The sequence below is a fragment of the Marmota monax genome, unplaced genomic scaffold, assembly GCF_021218885.2.
Source record: "Marmota monax isolate L192 unplaced genomic scaffold, Marmota_monax_Labrador192_F-V1.1 WCK01_AAM20220418_F8-fsc00125, whole genome shotgun sequence".
NCBI lineage: Eukaryota > Metazoa > Chordata > Mammalia > Rodentia > Sciuridae > Marmota > Marmota monax.
Genome location: NW_026695235.1, coordinates 10,889,029 through 10,908,398, shown reverse-complemented (window position 1 = coordinate 10,908,398; position 19,370 = coordinate 10,889,029). Strand labels below are relative to the sequence as shown.

The window sequence follows — 19,370 nt, the reverse complement described above, 5'->3', positions numbered from 1 at the left end:
TGGGACTGAGATCAGCCCCTGCTCCCCACAGCCCCCTCTTCCTGAGAGCTGGGGTTGGCAACCTGGGCCCTGCAGAGGGGACTGGTCTGCCAGAGGGGGCAAGGTCTTCATGGCTCATGCAGGTTGAGCCTGTGTCTCAGGTTTAAGTCTCTCCAGCTCATCTAGGTGTGCTGCTATAAGTCAGTTTCCAGGGTTAGCACTTCTGTAGAAGGAGGAGAGGAGGGGAGGAAGAAAAGGAGGAGGAAGACAGGGAGAGGAGGGAGGGAAAGAAGAAGAAGAAGAAGAAAGGAGAAGGAGAAGGAGAAGAAGAAGAAGAAGAAGAAGAAGAAGAAGAAGAAGAAGAAGAAGAAGAGGGAAGGGAAAGGCAAAAAAGCTGGGCAAAGATGGATGTTTGTGTTGAAAGTCTACTTGGGCTGGGAGAGATCCAAGATGGCGGGCCAGAGGGAGGCAGCATTCTGTGTGGCTCTGTGACCTGGGACTCAAGTAGTGAGAATACTGCTTCTTTGGGAGCAATATTCATGCTCCTGTGCAGGAATTATGGCCACTGTGCCCATCCAGAGCTCCAGGGCTCAGCATCAGAGAAGGTCTCCCACCATCAGAAACTGTAAAGCCTTTTACAAACCTACTGAGTATATTGTAGATAACAACTGAATTCGCCATTTCTGTGATTGTCACCAAACTGCAAACGTTTTATTAGCAAACATTTGTTTTCAGGGTGTATATTATTTATATTGGGATCTGATAACATTTCCTTCACCTCAGAGGAAAGGTATGGGATCCCTACAGGGGCTTGCTAAGCCTATAGGGTAAAAATGGTAACGCCTTGGATCCACAGCGCTAGAAGGGAAGACACACAAGCAATATGAAAAGAGAAGGGAAGAAAGTGACCCAAACAAATCAAGATACCACAGTACTAAAATCCATGGCCAACACAGCAGAAGAAATGACAGTCCAGGATGTACATAATTGAAATGTTCTGTGGAGTAAAGGATGATATAAGAGAGCAAATACAGACACAAAGATCATTTTGACAAGAGCTACATGAACAAATACAGGAAGCAAAGATTACTTCAATAGGGAAACAGAGGTTCTAAAAAAAAATAATAACCCAGAAATCCTTGAAATGCCAGAAACAATAAACCAAATTGAAAGTTCAGTTGAAAACATCACCAATGGATTAAATCACTTGGAAGATAGGACCTCAGACAATGAAGACAAAATATATAATAATCTTGAAAAGAAAGTAGACCACACAGTGAAAATGGTAAGAAACCATGAACCAAATATTCAAGAAATATGGGATAGCAAAAAAAAAAAAAAAACAAATTTAAGAGTTATTGGGATACAGGAAGGCATAGCATTCCAGACCAAAGGCATGTGCAATCTATTCAATGAAATATTATCAGAAAAATTCCAGACATCAAGAATGAATTGGAAACCCAAATTCAAGAGGCTGACAGGATGCCAAATGTACAAAATCACAACAGATCAACACCAAGGCACATTATAATGAAAATGCCCAACATACAGAATAAGGAGAGAGAAAGGAATCAGATTGCATATGGGGGAAACCAATAAGGTTATGTGCAGATTTTTTAACCCAGACCCTGAAAGCGAGAAGATCCTGGAACAACATATGTCAAGCTCTGAACAAATTGAATGCCAACCAAGAATCTTATATCCAGAAAAGTCAAGTTTTAGATTCCATGATGAATAAAAACCTTCCATGATAAAAAAAAAATAAAAGAATTTACAGCTAGAAACCTGGCATTACAGAACATCCTTGGCAAAATATTCCATGAAGACAAAATGAAAAACAAGAATGAAAATCAGCAGAGGGAGGTATTACACTAAGGGAAAAACCAATCAAAGGAGAAAACAAGTCACGTTAAATACCAAAAATAAACAAAAATTCCTGGGAATACACATCATGTCTCAATAATAACCCTGAATGTTAATGGCCTAAACTCACCAATCACATGACATGGACTGGCAGATTGGATGAAAAAAAGACCTAACAAAATGCTGCTCTCAAGAGACTCACAGTAAAAAACATCCACAGAGTGAAGGTGAAAGGTTTGGAAAAATCAAACCACTCACATGGACTGCGGAAGCAAGCAGGGGTTTCATCCTCCTATCAAATAAAGTAGACTTCAAACCAAAGTTAATCCAAAGGACATTTCATACTGCTTAAGAGAACTATTCATCAACAAAACATAACAATTATAAATATGTATGCCCCCCCCCCAAATGGGGCATCTACATTCATCACACAAACTCTTCTCAAGTTAAAGAGTTAATAGACCACAACACAATAATTCTGAGTGACTTTAACACACCTCTTTCACCACTGGATAGATCATACAAACAAAAGCTGAACAAAGAAACTATAGAACTCAATAATACAATCAATAACTTATACTTAACTGATATCTATAGAATATTTCTTCCTTCAATGAATGAATACACTTTCTTCTCAGCAGCACATGGATCCTTCTCTAAAATAGACCACATATTATGCCACAAAGCAACTCTTAGCAAATCCAAAAAAGTAGAGATACTACCCTGCATTCTATCAGATCACAATGGAATGAAATTAGAAATCAATGATAAAGTAAAAAATAAAAGCTACTCCAACACCTGGAGACTAAATAATGTGCTACTGAATGAACAATGGGTTGCAAAAGACATCAAGGAGATTAAAAAATTCTTCGAGGTGAATGAGAACACAGAAACAACGTATCGAAATCTCTGGGTCACAATGAAGGCAGTACTAAGAGGAAAGTTCATTGCATGGAGTTCATTTCTTAAAAGAAGAAAAAGTCAACAAATAAATGACTTAACATTACATCTCAAAGCATTAGAAAAAGAAGAACAAATAATACCTAAAGCAGAAGATAGAAAATAATTAAAATCAGAGCTGAAATCAATGAAATTGAAACAGAAGAAGCAATTGAAAAAATTGCCAAAACAAAAAGTTGTTTTTTGAAAAAATAAATAAAATTGACAGACCTTTAGCCATACTAACAAAGAGAAAGAGAAAGCTCAAATTACTAACATTTGTGATGGAAAAGGAAATATCACAACAGACACTACAGAAATACAGAATATAATTAGAAATTATTTTCAAAATTTGTATTTCAAAAAAAATGAAATATATTGAAGGCATTGACATATTTCTAGAGTCATATGATTTGCACAAATGGAACAGGATGTTATACTCAATTTAAACAGATCAATTTCAAGTGATTAAATAAAAGAAGCCCTCAGAAGCCTACCAACCAAGCAAAGCCCAGAACCAGTTGGATACACAGCCAAGTTCTACAAGACCTTTGTAGAAGAACTAATACCAATACTGTTCAATTTTTTTCAGGAAATAGAAAAAGAGGAAGCATTTCCAAACTCATTCTATAAGGCTGAATCCAAAACCTGATTCCAAAACCTGATTCCAAAACCAGCCAAAAACACAGCATCAAGAAAACTTCAAAACAATATCTCTAATCAACATAGATGCAAAAATTCTCAATAGAATTCTGGCAAATTGAATACAAAAACATATCAAAATATAGTGCACCACGATCAAGTGGGGTTCATACCAGGAATGCAAGGTTGGATCAACAAACGGAATTCAGTAAATGTAATTCATCATATCAATAAACTTAAAGAGAAGAACCATATGATCATCTCAATAGATGCATAAAAAGCATTTGACAAAATACCACACCCTTCATGTTCAAAACACTAGAAAATCTAGGGATAACAGGAACATATCTCAACATTGAAAAAGCTATCTATGCTAAGCCCCAGGACAACATCATTCTAAATGCAGAAAAACTGAAAGCATTCCTTCTAAAAACTGGAACAAGACAGGCATACCACCTTTCATCACTTCTATTTTAATATAATTCTTCAAACACTGGCCAGAGCAATAAGATAGGTGAAAGAAATTAAATGGATACAGATAGGAAAAAAGAACTCAAATTAGCACTATTTGCTGATGATATGATTCTATACCTAGAAGACCCAAAAAATTTCACCAGAAAACTTCTAGAACTAGTACACGAATTCAGCAAAATAGCAGGACACAAATTGAACACCCATAAATAAAAGGCATTTCTGTACATCAATGACAAATCCTCTGAAAAGGAAATGAGGAAAACTACCCCATTTACAGTAGCCTCAAAAAATAAAATAAAATACTTGGGAATCAACATAACAAAAGATGTAAAAGGCCTCCACAGCAAAAACTGCAGAAAGCTAAAGAAAGAAATTCAAGAAGACCTTAGAAGATGGAAAGATCTTTCTTCTTCTTGGATAGGCAGAATTAATATTGCCAAAATGACCATTCTACCAAAGTATTATACAGATTTAATGAAATTCCAATCAAAATCCCAATGACATTCCTCATAGAAATAGAAAAAGCAGTCAAGAAATTCATCTGGAAAAGCAAAGACCCAGAATAGTTAAAGCAGTCCTTAGCAAGAAGAGTGAAGCCGGTGACATCACTATACCAGAACTTAAACTATACTAGAGAGCAATACTAACAAAACCAGCATGGTATTGGCACCAAAACAGACTGGTAGACCAATGGTTCAGAATAGAGGACACAGAGAATAACCCACATAAATACAGTTATCTTATATTAGACAAAGGCACCAAAAACATACATTGGAGAAAAGATAACCTCTTCAACAAATGGTGCTGGCAAAACTGGAAATCCATATGCAAAAAAAAAAATTGAACCCCTATTCCCACCATGCACAATACACAACTCAAAGTGGATCAAGGTCCTGGAATTAAACCAGAGACCCTGCGTCTAATAGAAGAAAAAGTAGGCCCACATCTCCATTATATCAGATTTAGGCCCCTCATTCCTTAATGAGACTCTTATAGCACAAGAATTAATTAAAATCAAGAATTAATAAATGGGATGGATTCAAACTAAAAAGCTTCTTCTCAGCAAAAGAAACAATCAGTGAGGTGAAGAGAGAGCCCACAGCTTGGGAGGAAATTTTTACCACTTGCACATCAGATAGAGCACTAATCTCCAGGGTATATAAAGAACTCAAAAAGCTAAATACCAAAATAACAAATAACCTAATCAATAAATGGGCCAAGGAACGGAACAGACACTTAGGTGATATACAATCAACCAACAAACATGAAAAAATGTTCAACGTATCTAGCTATTGGAGAAACGTGAATCAAAATGACTCTTAAGATTTCATCTTAATCTAGTCAGAATGGCAGCTATTAACAATGCAAACAACGATAAGTGTTGGCGAGGATGTGGGGAAAAAGGCACACTCTCACACTGCTGGTGGGACTGCAAATTGGTGCAGACAATCTGGAAAGCAGTATGGAGAGTCCTTGGCAAACTTGGAATGGAACCACCATTTGACCCACTTATCCCACTCCTTGATCTATACCCAAAGGACTTAAAAACAGCATACTACAGGGACACAGCCACATAAATGTGTATAATAGCATAGTTCACAATAGCTAAACTATGGAACCAACCTACATGCCTGTCAGTAGCTGAATGGATAAAGAAAATGTGGTATATATACACAATGGAATATTATTCAGCAATAAAAGTCAATAAAATCATGACATTTGCAGGTAAATGGATGGAGATGGAGAATATTATGCAAAGTGAAGTTAGCCAATCCCAAAAAACCAAAGGCCAAATGTTTTCTTTGATAGAAGGAGGCTGATTCATAGTGGGGTAGGGAGGGGGAGCATGGGAGGATTAGACGAACTCTAGATAGGGCAAAGGGAGGGAGGGGAAGGAAAGGGGCTAGAGGTGTAAAAAAGATGGTGGAATGAGATGGACTTCCTTATCCTAAGTACATTTATGAAGACATCAATGGTGTGAATAGACTTTGTGTACAAGCAGAGATATGAAAAATTGTGCTCTATATGTGTAATATGAATTGTAATGCATTCTGTTGTCTTATATAACAAATTAGAATTAAAAGTTAAAAAATGAAAATAAGCGATAACTATATAAAAAAAAATGTCATTGGGTTGGGCTCGGTGGCACATGCTTATAATCCCAGTAGCTCAGGATCTTGAGTTCAGGCAGGAGGATCTTGAGTTCAAAGTCAGCCTCAGCAAAAGTAAGGCACTAAGACAGTTAGTGAGACCCTGTCTCTAATTTTAAAAACATAAAATAGGGCATATGGTGTGGCTCAGAGTTCAGAGCCCTAATCACCCGTAAAAAAAGTGCTTGTATCCAGAGACCTGTAGATGTTAGCAGTGGATGTCTCTGTACAGAGGGGTGTTGTATATTATTTAATTTTAAAAACAAAATTCAGTGCATTAATTAAAATGCACTGAATAAGTGTACTCTACATTGATTAAGATATAATAGAGTAAAATGGTTTTGATGGAAAAAAGCAAAAAGCAAACAAAAAACATCCACCTTTCAATACTCCTGGGAGGGATGTAAGAACCTGACTCAGCTGCTGCCTGCTTTCAAGCTCCGGATTCAGGGGCCTGTTGGTGGGCAGGGCCCTTCTGCATGGCTCCTGGCCTGGTGGCTAAGGCTGGCAGCCTTAGTGTCAGGGACCCAGTGCTGGTAGAGGGAGCCCTCCAGCCCCACGCTGAGCCCTCCTCCCTTCCTGCAGCTGAGATGCCCCAACCTGGCTCCTGCCTCCTGGATGGAGGAGCATCAGCCCCAGAGCAGTGTCCACCCGAGTGGCCCTCCCTTCAGGGCAGCGAGCCTCTGGTGCTTTGCAGTTGTGGACAGGGGAAAGAAAGGGGGGTGGAGCTGGGCCCTGGAGAGCCCTCCCCAAGGCAAACAACCCAGAGAACCTGTGCACACACAGGGGTATAGAAGGGCCTTCCTGGTGGCGTGGCACATCCTGTGTGTGGTCCTCAAGACGCCCGCTGTCATGGAGGCCAGAGCGCTTTGGCTGCTGCTGCTGGTCCTGGCCCTGGGGTCCTCTGGCTGGGCTGAGCAGGACGTTGGCCTGTGTGAGTACCACTCTGGTCCCCGATGTCAGGGTGGGGACACAAGAGAGGGAGAGACTGGCAGGCGGGGTGCCCTTCTGTGGGCTCCAGAGTTGAGAAACCCTCATGCTTCTACTCCACGTCAACTTAGTGATCACCATTTGTCAGATTCAGACCTGTTCTTTCAGCACCCCACATAGAGGGTCTTATTGTCCCTGTGTCACACTCAGGAAACTGAAGCTCAAGAGTCAGCATCTCTAAGGCAGCCTCCCTGCGGGTCAGGCTTGAAAACTCGATTGCACCCAGGCTTGCCCTGGGGGGCAGCTGGCACCCAACTCCTGCCCCGGTGCCTTCTTCGCCAGAGGTTTCTGATCACACCATAGGACTTTGCCCAACATGCTGGCAGTTGACAAAAGAGACGAGGAAGGGACTGGTCCAGAACATGTCTCTGCCGACTGTCTTCCTGCCACCATGGCTTTGCAGCTCAGGCGGTGTTGGGGCCAAGTCTGAAGGCACGAGGGGGTGACCTCACCAGGTTTCCAGCCCAGAGCAGGCAGAGGCAGCAGCTCCCAAAGTTGGCCACCCACCAGGGTCACCTGGGGGCTGGTCAGCTCCTCCTGTAAGACCGTCTCAGGGTGGAGCCAGGCCCTGGTGGATTTCAGAGATTGCCAGGGATTGCAAAGTGCAAGGCCCCGGGAAGCACTGGAGTAGAGGCTGCGGGCTGGCCTGGGGCTTTCCCACGTGCTCCATTTCCTCAAGGAAGATTCTAGTTGTCATGGCACCAGGTGGACCTTTAGGCACATGGAGACAGCCCTGCAGGATTCCGGGCCCAGAGTGTCGGGGCCCAAGGTGCAGCCATGTCATGACAAGCAGACGCTGTGGGGTGGCGGGTGCCGAGGGGCAGCTTCAGCACCAGCACCTGGCTGACTTTCCCGAGGACAGGGCATGTCCTGCACACGGTCATTTCTAGACAAGGGGCAGGTGTTGCTGCTCAAACAAGGAGGGGAGCCTGGTCTCGGCTCTGGGGACCCGGATTCCCCCAGGGCCTGATGGAGGTACCCAGACTTCCTGACAAGGTGAAGGGAGCATGCCAATGAGAGCCACCAGGGCAACACTGGGTTACCGGGTGTGGCCTTCAACAGCCCAGGTCCTTCATTCCTGGGGAAAGCCCATGCTCCCAGGGGCAGGGAGGTGCCATCTCTGAGCTCAGGAGTGGGCTAAGGGAGGATGTGAACTTCAAACTGAGGCAAACACCAGGCCCCAAGCCCTGGGGGCTCTGGCACTGACCTGGTGTTTTTGGGCAGCGGGACAACAGTGTGTCGTCTCGGGCAGTGAGAGAGTGGACTGTGGCTATCCTGCCATCAGCCAGGAGGACTGCACCAACCGGTGCTGCTGCTTTGACTCCAGCATACGAGGGGTGCCCTGGTGCTTCAAGCCTCTGAGAAAGCCAGGTAAGTCCAGCATGGTGACCCCGGGTGCCTGTGTTCTCAGGGCCCCCATCCTTCTTCGGCCAGGTAGAGACATAAGGACCCCCTGGAAGCCGCACATGCCTGGGCCTGTTCCTGGGTCTGGGCAGGACAACCTGTATGTCACTTTCATTGTCTGTTGGTAGAGGCGTCCCATCAGGGGCCAATGTCGAGGGCAGCTGGTAGCCCCTGGCAGGTCCCATTTGTCCCCTTTCTATAAGATATGAAAGTGGTGGTGTTAAAAGATGTTCTAGGTTATATAAGGAACCAGTTTAAACTGTCCTACAGGCCTGCAGGATTCGGGACCCAGAGTGTCGGGGCCCAAGGTGCAGCCATGTCATGACAAGCAAACGCTGTGGGGTGGCGGGTGCCGAGGGGCAGCTTCAGCACCAGCACCTGGATGACTTCCCCGAGGGCAGGGCATGTCCTGCACACCGTCATTTCTAGACAAGGGGCAGGTGTTGCTGCTCAAACAAGGAGGGGAGCCTGGTCTCGGCTCTGGGGACCTGGATTCCCCCAGGGCCTGCCAGCTTGAGGTACCCAGACTTCCTGACAAGGTGAAGGGAGCATGCCAATGAGAGCCACCAGGGCAACGCTGGGTCCCTGGGTGTGGCCTTCAACAGTCCAGGTCCTTCATTCCTGGGGAAAGCCCATGCTCCCAGGGGCAGGGAGGCGCCATCTCTGAGCTCAGGAGTGGGCTAAGGGAGGATGTGAACTTCAAACTGAGGCAAACACCAGGCCCCAAGCCCTGGGGGCTCTGACACTGACCTGGTGTTGTTTGGGCAGCGGAAATCCAGTGTGTCTTCCCAGCCAAGGAGAGAGTGAACTGCGGCTACCCTGCTATCGGCAAAGAGGACTGTAATAACCGCGGCTGCTGCTTTGACTCCAGCACTGCAGGGGTGCCCTGGTGCTTCAAGCCTCTGAAAAAGCCAGGTAAGGCCAGCGTAGTGACCCTAGGTGCCTGGTGTCTCAGGGCCATCCTGTCCTTCCTGGGCCTGAGTGTAGATATGTGGACCCCTAGGAAGTCACATATATCTGTGCCTGTGCCTGGGTAGGAAAAACCAGTATTTTCACTGTCATTATCTGTTGGTGGAGTCCTCCTATCAGGGGCCTCCAAATGTTCTGGGGCAGGTCACTCAGAAAACACCAAGTCCCAGTTTTGTCCAAATTGCAGAGTCTTCATTCCGACAGGCAGGGACTGCTTCCTACGGGAACAAGTTCTCTCTTCAGAAAACAGCCTATAGCTTCAACATTTTAGGATATTTAAAGACAAAAAACCCAACAACTACATCCAGATTGATGTAGCTGATAGCAAGCAGGAAGAGAAGCTCAACTGGGCAGTTAGCAAGACAATGCAATGGGTGCCTTGGTATTTCCCATGGAACTAGCCAGGTTGGCAGAGCAGACACAAGCAGAAGGGACCTGGGTCAAAAGGACCTAATGGAGTACAAGCTAGAGAATGGTTACTAATGTCTACACAATCAATCTCTGTCAAGGTGCATTTCCCAAGAAAAATGGAAACCAAAGAGAACAATTTTATGTTGTGTAAGAATTGCTATTTTGCGTTGCCAAGTATACCATGCTGGGACTTTCCCAGGGAGAAGCATTTCTTACATGATGTGGAGTCTCAGGGTAAAATGGAGTCAGTTTGGTCATTGTCCATATAGTCTGGCCCATAACTTTCCCCACTGGTTTTATGGAACTAATCAAATCATTGTGTCATCATCATTAGTACATAGTTGATTGTAATGAGTATGGAGGACTATCAGTTTTACAGATTGTGTCTTTTGTTTTATATATTTTATCAGACAATTAAAAATGCAGGGTACAATTAGAAGTCCTCAGAGAATGTACTGGCTATAGCTGGTATAATCGTAGTTAGCCAGGAGGATCAGGAGAACAAATTTTGATACCAATTCCTTCATGTTGTCTTGTTTCTTCCCTTTTCTTTAATCATTTTCTGATCAGAGTTAGACAGTCTCTTACACTCCTGAGTGATTAGTATAGAAGCACATATCTCCCCTGATGCCATACATAGGCCTCTCTGTTTTAAGAGCCAGAGATCTAAACCTCTCCTGTTTTGTAATTACCACTCTGCCAGGGGATCTGGAGAGGTCTCCAGTCTGTTCACTGATTGCTAGTTCCCCCAAATCCAAATCTACCTGTTTTCTCAGGGCCTTGAAATTTTCATTTCCAGTTAAAAGAGCTGCTGTGCCCAGGGGTTGAAAATTCCGCAACCATTGGGCCCATTAGTAGGGGAACTAGGATGGGGCTGTTCTCCTAGGATGGGTATGAACCCCAGATGATTTTGTCTAGCTTCTCCATTGTAGTAGCACCCTTGGGGAATAATGTGAACAGTCACACAAAATTTGTCCCATCCTGATGTGCCAAAAGCTGTAGGGACACGCAGGGAGTTACTCCTGTTAGGCAGGCAGACCAAATACCTTCTGGAGCCACGTGAGAATTAGAAGACTCCTGGGGTGTATTAACACCTTGGTGGAAAGACAGGAATGTTCGTGATTGGGGAGTTATGTATTTGGAAACCTGGGGGAGGGAAGCATAAGCCTCATTCTTATAAGTTTCCTAATGTTGGATTCCACCTTTTGTAGTCCAAAACTATATTAATTATAAGTCGCCATTGTGATGATTTTCTGAGCCAGAGAAAAACATGATTAACATTTTTTTGGACCTAAACTAGCCTCCATTTTGTGATTTAACTAATTATTTATCTATACTAACCATAATTTTCCCCTTTAACATTCGGGACTTCCTACTGCTGTAAGGAAAAAGGACGATGATTGCTCTTGCTGCTTTGAGCTGAGAGGAGGCGATGTGCAGTGGGGCAAGCAGTTTGGAGTCCAGTTTTTAGAAACTGGATGGGTTGAGGGGTCCATGGTAAAAATCTTGTTCAGGAAGAACAGGTTGTAAATTCACCTGGGGGTGGACACTTCTATGAGAGGGAAAAAAAGACACTAGTGCTGAAATAAGATTCATATGAAATAGCAATTGTAGCTTCTGGAACCTGTCCGGGAATATCATGAAAATGATAGAAGTTAATAATTGTTTACCAGGAGGTGAAAGAGCTGAGAAATTGTCCCCATAGCAAGGCCTAACAAAGCCTAATAAGGCCCCTTTTTGGGGAATGTAAATCTTTAACATTGTCAGAGTTATCAGGAATGTAGAGACAACACTTAGTTAATGTTAGTTAATGTCATCTGATTTTTGTAAAATATCTTTATTGGCATGACCTCTGTGTTCAGTAGAGATCCCTTTATCTTTGTTACTTAGGGCTAGATAATTATACTAGCAGACATTGATCGTGTCTACATGTGTAGGAGCTTAGGAAGATCTGTAGGCCTTAAACTGACTAAAAACTTGTGGCTCTGGAAGTTTCTATTGGAAGTTATCAGGGATTCCTGCCTAAGAATCTCTCTTCTGTTGCCTCCAGCTTTGCTTCTTCTTGGGGGGCTGGGCAGGGGAGCGTGGTTAACACCAGTATACATCTTAAGTTATATTCACATAACTGTTGTTTCTTTCTTTCTTTAAATGCCCAGGAATGGCTGTGACTTGGGTTTAACTGTTCTTGCTAGGTGCCTAAGATCAAGCTGGTCAAACCAACCTTCTCCTATCCATTGTTAAGAGTCAGCTGAGTTTCCTTGGGGGATACTCTTGGGGAACTCATGAGCAGCCTTTTAGTTCTGCTAGTGCCATCTGTGTTAGGATGGATCAAGGTCTTGCTGACCATGTGGCTTCCCTTGGGAGCAGCAGGGATGAGCTTCCAATGACCCTCCTCTTTTGCAGCATGAGTACTGATTGGCTTTCCATTCTCCAGTGGTCTCATTAATCTCCTTGATTGGGAGGTTATGTGGCCCAGAGTTGCAAAGCTCTTCCCCTTTTTCCTGGGTTCAGGCTGACTCAGCGGGCAGGAGCCAAATACTGGTTTTCTTGGCCTCTTTATTTTAACCAAAATCTTTAAGTCTTGGGCTTAAACGCCCAGCAAGTCAGTCTTATCAGTCTTAAACTAAGAGGACTGGGCTTTAACTTTAATGTTTATCGCTTTACAGTTAATGTTATCCCCTTTAATTATTATCTGTCTTTAGATGATGGCTTAATATCTTGAATTAATTTAGGTTGTGTGTTCTTGAAGCACTACCTCTGCAAAACATTAATAGGCAACACTTATGAGAAAAATACAAAGTGAAATTAACAAGAGTAAAAACATATTTGCTTTGTGTAATAGCTATCTTGAATTTGGTTGAGTTATACATTATATCCCCTGTTTGAGATCACAGTAATATTTAAAATAAAATCAATCTTTTGAATATAACTTTACATGAATTGAAGTCTGGCCTACTTTGAAGTCATTTTGACATGCTGTAAGGTGGGAGGCAGAGCCTTATCTCAGGTAAGGTGGGACTCTGCACAAATCTTAGGTAAAGTGTTCTAGTTCTGAAGATGATCCTTGTCTCTCTTTTTAGGTATCATTTTATAAAATTTTCATATATTGTTTCTGAGTCTGTATGAATGTTAGCTAACACAATATGACATACATCTATAACATGAATCAAGGGAAGGCTGAGGGCTTTTAACTTTCCTTTTGTGTGGAATAGTGGCAAAAATGTTTTATAATATTAGCATTTACACAGATCAGGCTCTCATTATCTTTTAAAATACCTTTAAATTTTAATATCCCAGGGTAAAAGGTGATGTAAGGTTTGGCTACAAAACATCAAATGATATAAATAAATCCTCAGTAAAATCTGTTATCCTTATAAGTTTAAAATTCCACTAGACAACTTTAGTTGAAGAACAACATCTTGGTAAAATGTTCCTTTAAATCTGATGTTTTTATATTAACCAAGTTTAACCTTTAAAGAAAAATGTAGACTCTGTGATGTAGAACAATTCTTTAAAATAACAGTTGCTATTTAACCACAGATGTACAAACATTAATTTCTCCAAGACTAATTGCTCTGTAAAAATATGTTTTTACTCTTGTTAATAATTAATAAAACTTAACAGACACAATGTAATTAATATTTTAAGAAGTCTTTGGCATTTTAACATATAGGTCAAACTTTGGTTTATATCAGTACATTAATATTTGTTCTTAGAGAACAACCTGAAATAGTTTTAACTATTTGTGTTACATATATATAAAACAAACTTAGTTATACATAAACCTTTTAATATTTACCTTTTATTTATAGATTTTTATATTACTTAATTAGATCCTATTGTTCACTTAGATGTATTACAATTTTACTTTACCACATAAAGACTTTCTTACCAGGGGATATTTTTTCCCTTCACTAAATACACTTTTATATTTAGAACCTTCTAATAATTTTTAATCTGTTGATCTTTCTGTTTATACTTTGAAATAACTCTTATAAATTTTTGAATTTGGATAAATTATTCTGTCTTAACAAGATGACATACTTTATGTTTTTTACTGTACTCTAATTGAAATGCAGTTGAAACCTCTGGACCCCTTGTATATAGAATTATACCTGTTGGGACTTTTAACTTTAAGTAACCTTATTTTAGTGATAACACAAAGTAATTTAAAGTCCTTTTTAATTTACCAATTTATGAAAATACAATAATGTTTAAGTATCTTACCTTATGGAATTTAAGAAGTTAAGAGTATTTGATATTGTATTCAACAGTTAGAATTTTAACTTTGTAAACCAATCAGATGTCTCCAACAAACACATCCATGATTAAATCCATACATGTCAGATCTAATTTACATATTTTTTTAAAAAACCAAGATATCAGACAAGTGCATTGAACAGTACTAGTCACCATTTTTTTTTCCTGTTGAAGAAAAATCCTAGAAACAATGGATATTAGATACTTTATAGACATTAACATTTTATTTAAATAGAACCATTTAAATCATATGAACCAAAGGTATTTGGATCCATTTTTTAAAATTTTAATTCATGAGTTCATATGTCAATTTTGGTACCAAATATATGTCGATATGGCAATACATGTAGACAGACAGTACACTGGGACACCTACACAAAACAGACAGACCAACAAAAACCCTGTAGGTTATTCCTTTAAAATCTATTAGATTCAGACTTAACCCTTGTAAAATGGCCTTAGAACAAAGCTGAGTGTAATCAAAATAACATATTAACCTAGGTGTGTTGGATCAAAATCAGGAATTTAACAAATATAGAATTTAAAAAAGCCTTTCTGGCGTCCGTACTGAGGTGGTCCCACTCATCAAAGGTAAAAGGAGTTAAGGGAACATAGACAAATGATGGGGCCTTCTTCCTCCCTCAGGGAACTTCCCAAAGAGGCAGCTCCACTGGCCTCCCTGGGAGAGTCCTCCCAGCTTGGGGTCCCATTCTAAACTGGTTTTTCTGGGTTCTTGGATAGCAGCCACCAAATTTCAGCCTGACATTGAAAAATCTTTGGACCCTTTTTAATAGCGGGGAGTTATTCATGCTTGCAAATATTGAGAGACAAAAGCCAAATTTCCTAGACAAAATTAGGCTTTTTTACACAATTTAGAAATAATAATTTTATAAAACCCTTTAGTTCTAATCTGCCCTCTATAGGGACAGACATTGTCTACCCTCTTGGCCTCGTGGCCCATTTCCTAAATGAAGGCAATCTCTAGAATGCTCTTTTACCTTTAGTTTTTACTTTTTGACCAAAAAAAAAATTATCTGTTGGCAGCCATTGACATTTTAATGCAAGCTTTAATGAGCACAGTTAAAACATTCTTAACCATTTTTAAAATATCAGAAACAAACTGAGGTAGAAATTAACACACACACACACACACACACACAAAAGGGAACAAACAATAACAAACAACAAACAAGACAAAAACACAAGGCAGATAATCAAACCCACAGCAGGTCAGGTGCCAAGGACAAACTTAACCCCAGACCAGACAGACCAGAGAACCAAGGAAAAGCCAGACAGAGAACCAAGAAACCTCTTGCTAGCCCTGGACTCGGGCCCATGATGCTGCGTCCAGCTTTTCCAGAGCCCCTCCAGACACAGATCCGCACAGTGCGGACTTCCCTTCTCTGGGGAAACAGACGACTCTTGGCAGTTTTAGGAGGGTGAGGGGTTGGTGGAGGGATGGCCCAGGGCTGAGGAACGCCTCTCAGAGGCCTTCCCCTGGGTGGTCCTGAGCCATCTCTGGAACACTAGAAAAGTAGATCTCACTGGGGCCTCCTGCTGTTGTGGGGCAGGTCACTCAGAAAACACCAAGTCCCAGTTTTGTCCAAATTGCAGAGTCTTCATTCCGACAGGCAGGGACTGCTTCCTATGGGAACAAGTTCTCTCTTCAGAAAACAGCCTATAGCTTCAACATTTTAAGATATTTAAAGACAAAAAACCCAACAACTACATCCAGATTGACGTAGCTGATAGCAAGCAGGAAGAGAAGCTCAACTGGGCAGTTAGCAAGACAATGCAATGGGTGCCTTGGTATTTCCCATGGAACTAGCCAGGTTGGCAGAGCAGACACAAGCAGAAGGGACGTGGGTCAAAAGGACCTAATGGAGTACAAGCTAGAGAATGGTTACTAATGTCTACACAATCAATCTCTGTCAAGGTGCATTTCCCAAGAAAAATGGAAACCAAAGAGAATGATTTTATGTTGTGTAAGAATTGCTATTTTGTGTTGCAAGTATACTATGCTAGGCAATGATTAATGGGTACAGAACTGGGACTATCCCAGGGAGAAGCATTTCTTACATGATGTGGAGTCTCAGGGTAAAATGGAGTCTGTTTGGTCATTGCCCATATATCCTGGCTCATAAAACGGCCAAGGGCAGCTGGTAGCCCTTGGCAGGTCCCATTTGTCCCCTTTCTATAAGATATAAAAGTGATGGTGTTAAAAGATGTTCTAGGTTATAGAAGGAACCAGTTTAAACTGTCCTACAGGCCTGCAGGATTCGGGACCCAGAGAGTCAGGGCCCAAGGTGCAGCCATGTCATGACAAGCAGACGCTGTGGGGTGGCGGGTGCCGAGGGGCAGCTTCAGCACCAGCACCTCGCTGACTTCCCCGAGGACAGGGCATGTCCTGCACACGGCCATTTCTAGACAAGGGGCAGGTGTTGCTGCTCAAACAAGGAGGGGAGCCTGGTCTCGGCTCTGGGGACCTGGATTCCCCCAGGGCCTGCCAGCTTGAGGTACCCAGACTTCCTGACAAGGTGAAGGGAGCATGCCAATGAGAGCCACCAGGGCAACACTGGGTCCCTGGGTGTGGCCTTCAACAGCCCAGGTCCTTCATTCCTGGGGAAAGCCCATGCTCCCAGGGGCAGGGAGGCGCCTTCTCTGAGCTCAGGAGTGGGCTAAGGGAGGATGTGAACTTCAAACTGAGGCAAACACCAGGCCCCAAGCCCTGGGGGCTCTGGCACTGACCTGGTGTTATTTGGGCAGTGGAAAGCCAGTGTGTCGTCCCGGCCAAGGAGAGAGTGAACTGCGGCTACCCTGCCATCAGCCAGGAGGACTGTTCCAACCGCGGCTGCTGCTTTGACTCCAAGACTCCAGGGGTGCCCTGGTGCTTCAAGCCTCTGCAGGAGACAGGTAAGGCCCAGCATGGTGACCACAGGTGCCTGGTGTCTCAAGGCCCCCATCCTTCCTGGGCCCTAGTGGAGGCATGAAGACCCCCAGGAAGGCCCACCTACCTGGCTTGGGCAGGACAACCAGCACTGTCACTGTGACTATCTGTGTGTAGAGCCTCTTATCAGGGGCCCTCTGCTGAGGGCAGCTGGTAGCCACTGGCTGGTCCCATTTGTCCCCTTTCTATATTATACATAAGAGGGACGCTGTTAAAACATGTTCTAGGTTAAGGAATCCTGTAGAAGGAACCAGATTAAACTGACCCACAGTGAATGGGGAGATATGCAGGTGTGGAATGCTGAGCTATTTTCTGCAAACCAAGCACCCAGGGTCCCTGTCATCTGTGACTTGCTCACAGCAGCTGGTGGCCATGCTGGTGTGGTGCCCTGGTGCCTCCCTGCACCCCAACCTGCTACTGACTGCCCACTGGGTGTGCCTCTCCTCCCTCCTCCCTCAGTGGAGCAGGGGTCAGTGGGGGTGCAGCACAGCCCCCTCTTGCTCTGGGAGGGGCCCTGTGCCTGGGCTAACGACAGATGGCGTGAGCACAGGTGGTTTGCCATCCTGACTCCATCTGGGCCCCACCCCACCAGGTCTTGGGAGTGCCTGTCTGCTCAGAGCCATCTGGCCTCCCAGGGGCCAGCTCACCTTCTCAGAAGGACCTGCCTTCCAGAAGCACCTTCCTGGAGTCAGAGCCAAGGGGTCAGACTTGGCTTTGTGCTGGGGCGGCAGGAAGGAGGCTGAGCTCCAGCTGCTGCAGCCTCTGACCAAGGATGGTGTTTGCCTCCCGTCCTGAGCACAGCCAGGGGGGAGGGCCGGAGAAGGCTTGAGACCCGCCAGGGAGCTGGCCTTGCCCCTGCTGGCTGTCCACCTTCCTCTGCCTGCCCTCTGGGGACTCCTCCTCTTCTTTGAGTGCTGGCCAGGGGTCCTGCCAAGGCGCACCTCACTTCTCCATGCCCTGATGACCTGGGTCCAGTTATTTCCCATAGTGACCCTCCATGGGATAGGCAGCTGTCCTCACAGGCTGTGGGGACACTCCGTGTTTCCCTGGAGACCCGGGGGAGGCTTCAGAGAGGCGCTGCCTTGGAGACCACCCTGCCTTGGCATCCAGGCTGGGCAGGGTGGGTGGAGATGGCACCGCTCACCCTAACGCCTGTGCTTTGTCCCCAGAATGCACGTTCTGAAGCTCTGCTCTCTGCGGCCTGGGATGGCACCTGCCTGTGGATGGTGGCTGGCGGAGGGGGCTGCTCATCACGGCTCCCCCTGCTCTGGGCAAGTGCGTCAGCTGAACACTCGTGTCCAGGGTCTGCTGTCTAATGAATAAAGCTCTCATGCTCAGCATGAGGACCGTTCTTCATGCCAAGCCTCTGCCCTGTGTTCCTCTCTGCCCCCTTGCCAGGCTGTCTCCTGGCACCCATGGGTGGGGTGGGCTGGGAGTAATCAGGGGTCTCCCAGGACTGGTCTGCCCCAGGCCCTGGCAGGCAGATAGAACGAGGAGCTGCGATGCCTTGGCTGCTGCCCTCAGTAGCTGCCCACATGAAGGAGGCCAGGGGACCTTCACTTGGCTCCTTCCTCCTAAGTTCTGAAAACCATGTCACATGCAAGTTTTTAAAAAGCTGTGCCTGCCTTTCTTGGGGAAGACAGAAGTCAGGAAGTCCCCTCACAAATGGGAGCTTCTTGTATTTGTTGGCAGGTCAAGTTTAACCCCGAGACCCTTCAGATGACCTTCTTTCCTTTTCTCTTCCATGAACACGGGTCTGCTGTATGCACCAGTCAAGGAGTGTCACTGACCTCCTGTCCCATTCAGTGTCCCGGCCTCTGCAGGGGAGGCTGTCGCCTGCCCTCCCTGGGGCAGCCTGGCTCTGCACTCACCCTGAGAAGGCCCCAAGTGTGCCCAGGATTTGCCAACACTCGGCCCCCATGGGGACTGTCCTAAGGGGCATCTGCCCTGTCATGGTGCAAAGGCCAGATGTCACCTCTGCCCACAGGGTGGGGTTGCTAGGTGTCCTCCCCCTGGGAAGGAGACACTGGGGCCCTAGGCAGCAGCCTTCATTCTGACCCTGTGCTGGGACCCTGACCTTGCCCTCCCACTCCCTAGAAGTGCCACAGAACTGCCTTTGGCCTCTGAGGGGGGATCTCTCTTCAGGTACTTGTCCTACGGCTGGGACTGAGAGGACGATGTCAGGAAGTCCTGGTCTTAGGATCCAAAACCTTCCTGTCCCTTCATAATGGTCTGTGGGGCCACCTGTCTGACCTGAAGGGACCCCCAGCACCTGGGCGTGCACCAAAGGCCTGCCCTGCACTTGAGGAGGGCTGCAGCCGTGCTCGCCTGGCCATGTTGCT

General features: G+C 44.5%; 2 protein-coding genes across 2 annotated transcripts in view; both read left to right on the top strand.

Annotated features, from left to right (window-relative positions):
* LOC124089147 (trefoil factor 3-like) overlaps positions 1-18,390 on the top strand; it is a 28,586-nt gene extending 10,196 nt beyond the window's left edge. The window contains exon 3 of the mRNA XM_046439119.1: positions 18,198-18,390. Within this exon, the coding sequence (XP_046295075.1) occupies positions 18,198-18,211 (14 nt within the window). The 3' untranslated portion in view covers positions 18,212-18,390. The remainder of the gene's footprint in view (positions 1-18,197) is intronic.
* LOC124089146 (trefoil factor 2-like) lies at positions 6,824-18,390 on the top strand. Its single transcript, XM_046439117.2, has 5 exons — positions 6,824-6,981; positions 8,262-8,408; positions 9,210-9,356; positions 16,848-16,994; positions 18,198-18,390. Exons 1-5 carry the CDS (start codon positions 6,900-6,902, stop codon positions 18,209-18,211), a joined length of 537 nt encoding a protein of 178 aa, XP_046295073.1. The 5' UTR covers positions 6,824-6,899; the 3' UTR covers positions 18,212-18,390.
* Positions 18,391-19,370: the final 980 nt, after the last annotated feature.

Excerpts from the sequence above, each read along its gene's own strand:
- LOC124089146 (XM_046439117.2), top strand. The coding sequence starts at position 6,900 with ATGGAGGCCAGAGCGCTTTGGCTGCTGCTGCTGGTCCTGGCCCTGGGG. Across the intron at positions 8,409-9,209 it reads CAAGCCTCTGAGAAAGCCAG|CGGAAATCCAGTGTGTCTTC; the intron begins GTAAGTCCAGCA and ends TTGTTTGGGCAG. Across the intron at positions 9,357-16,847 it reads CAAGCCTCTGAAAAAGCCAG|TGGAAAGCCAGTGTGTCGTC; the intron begins GTAAGGCCAGCG and ends TTATTTGGGCAG.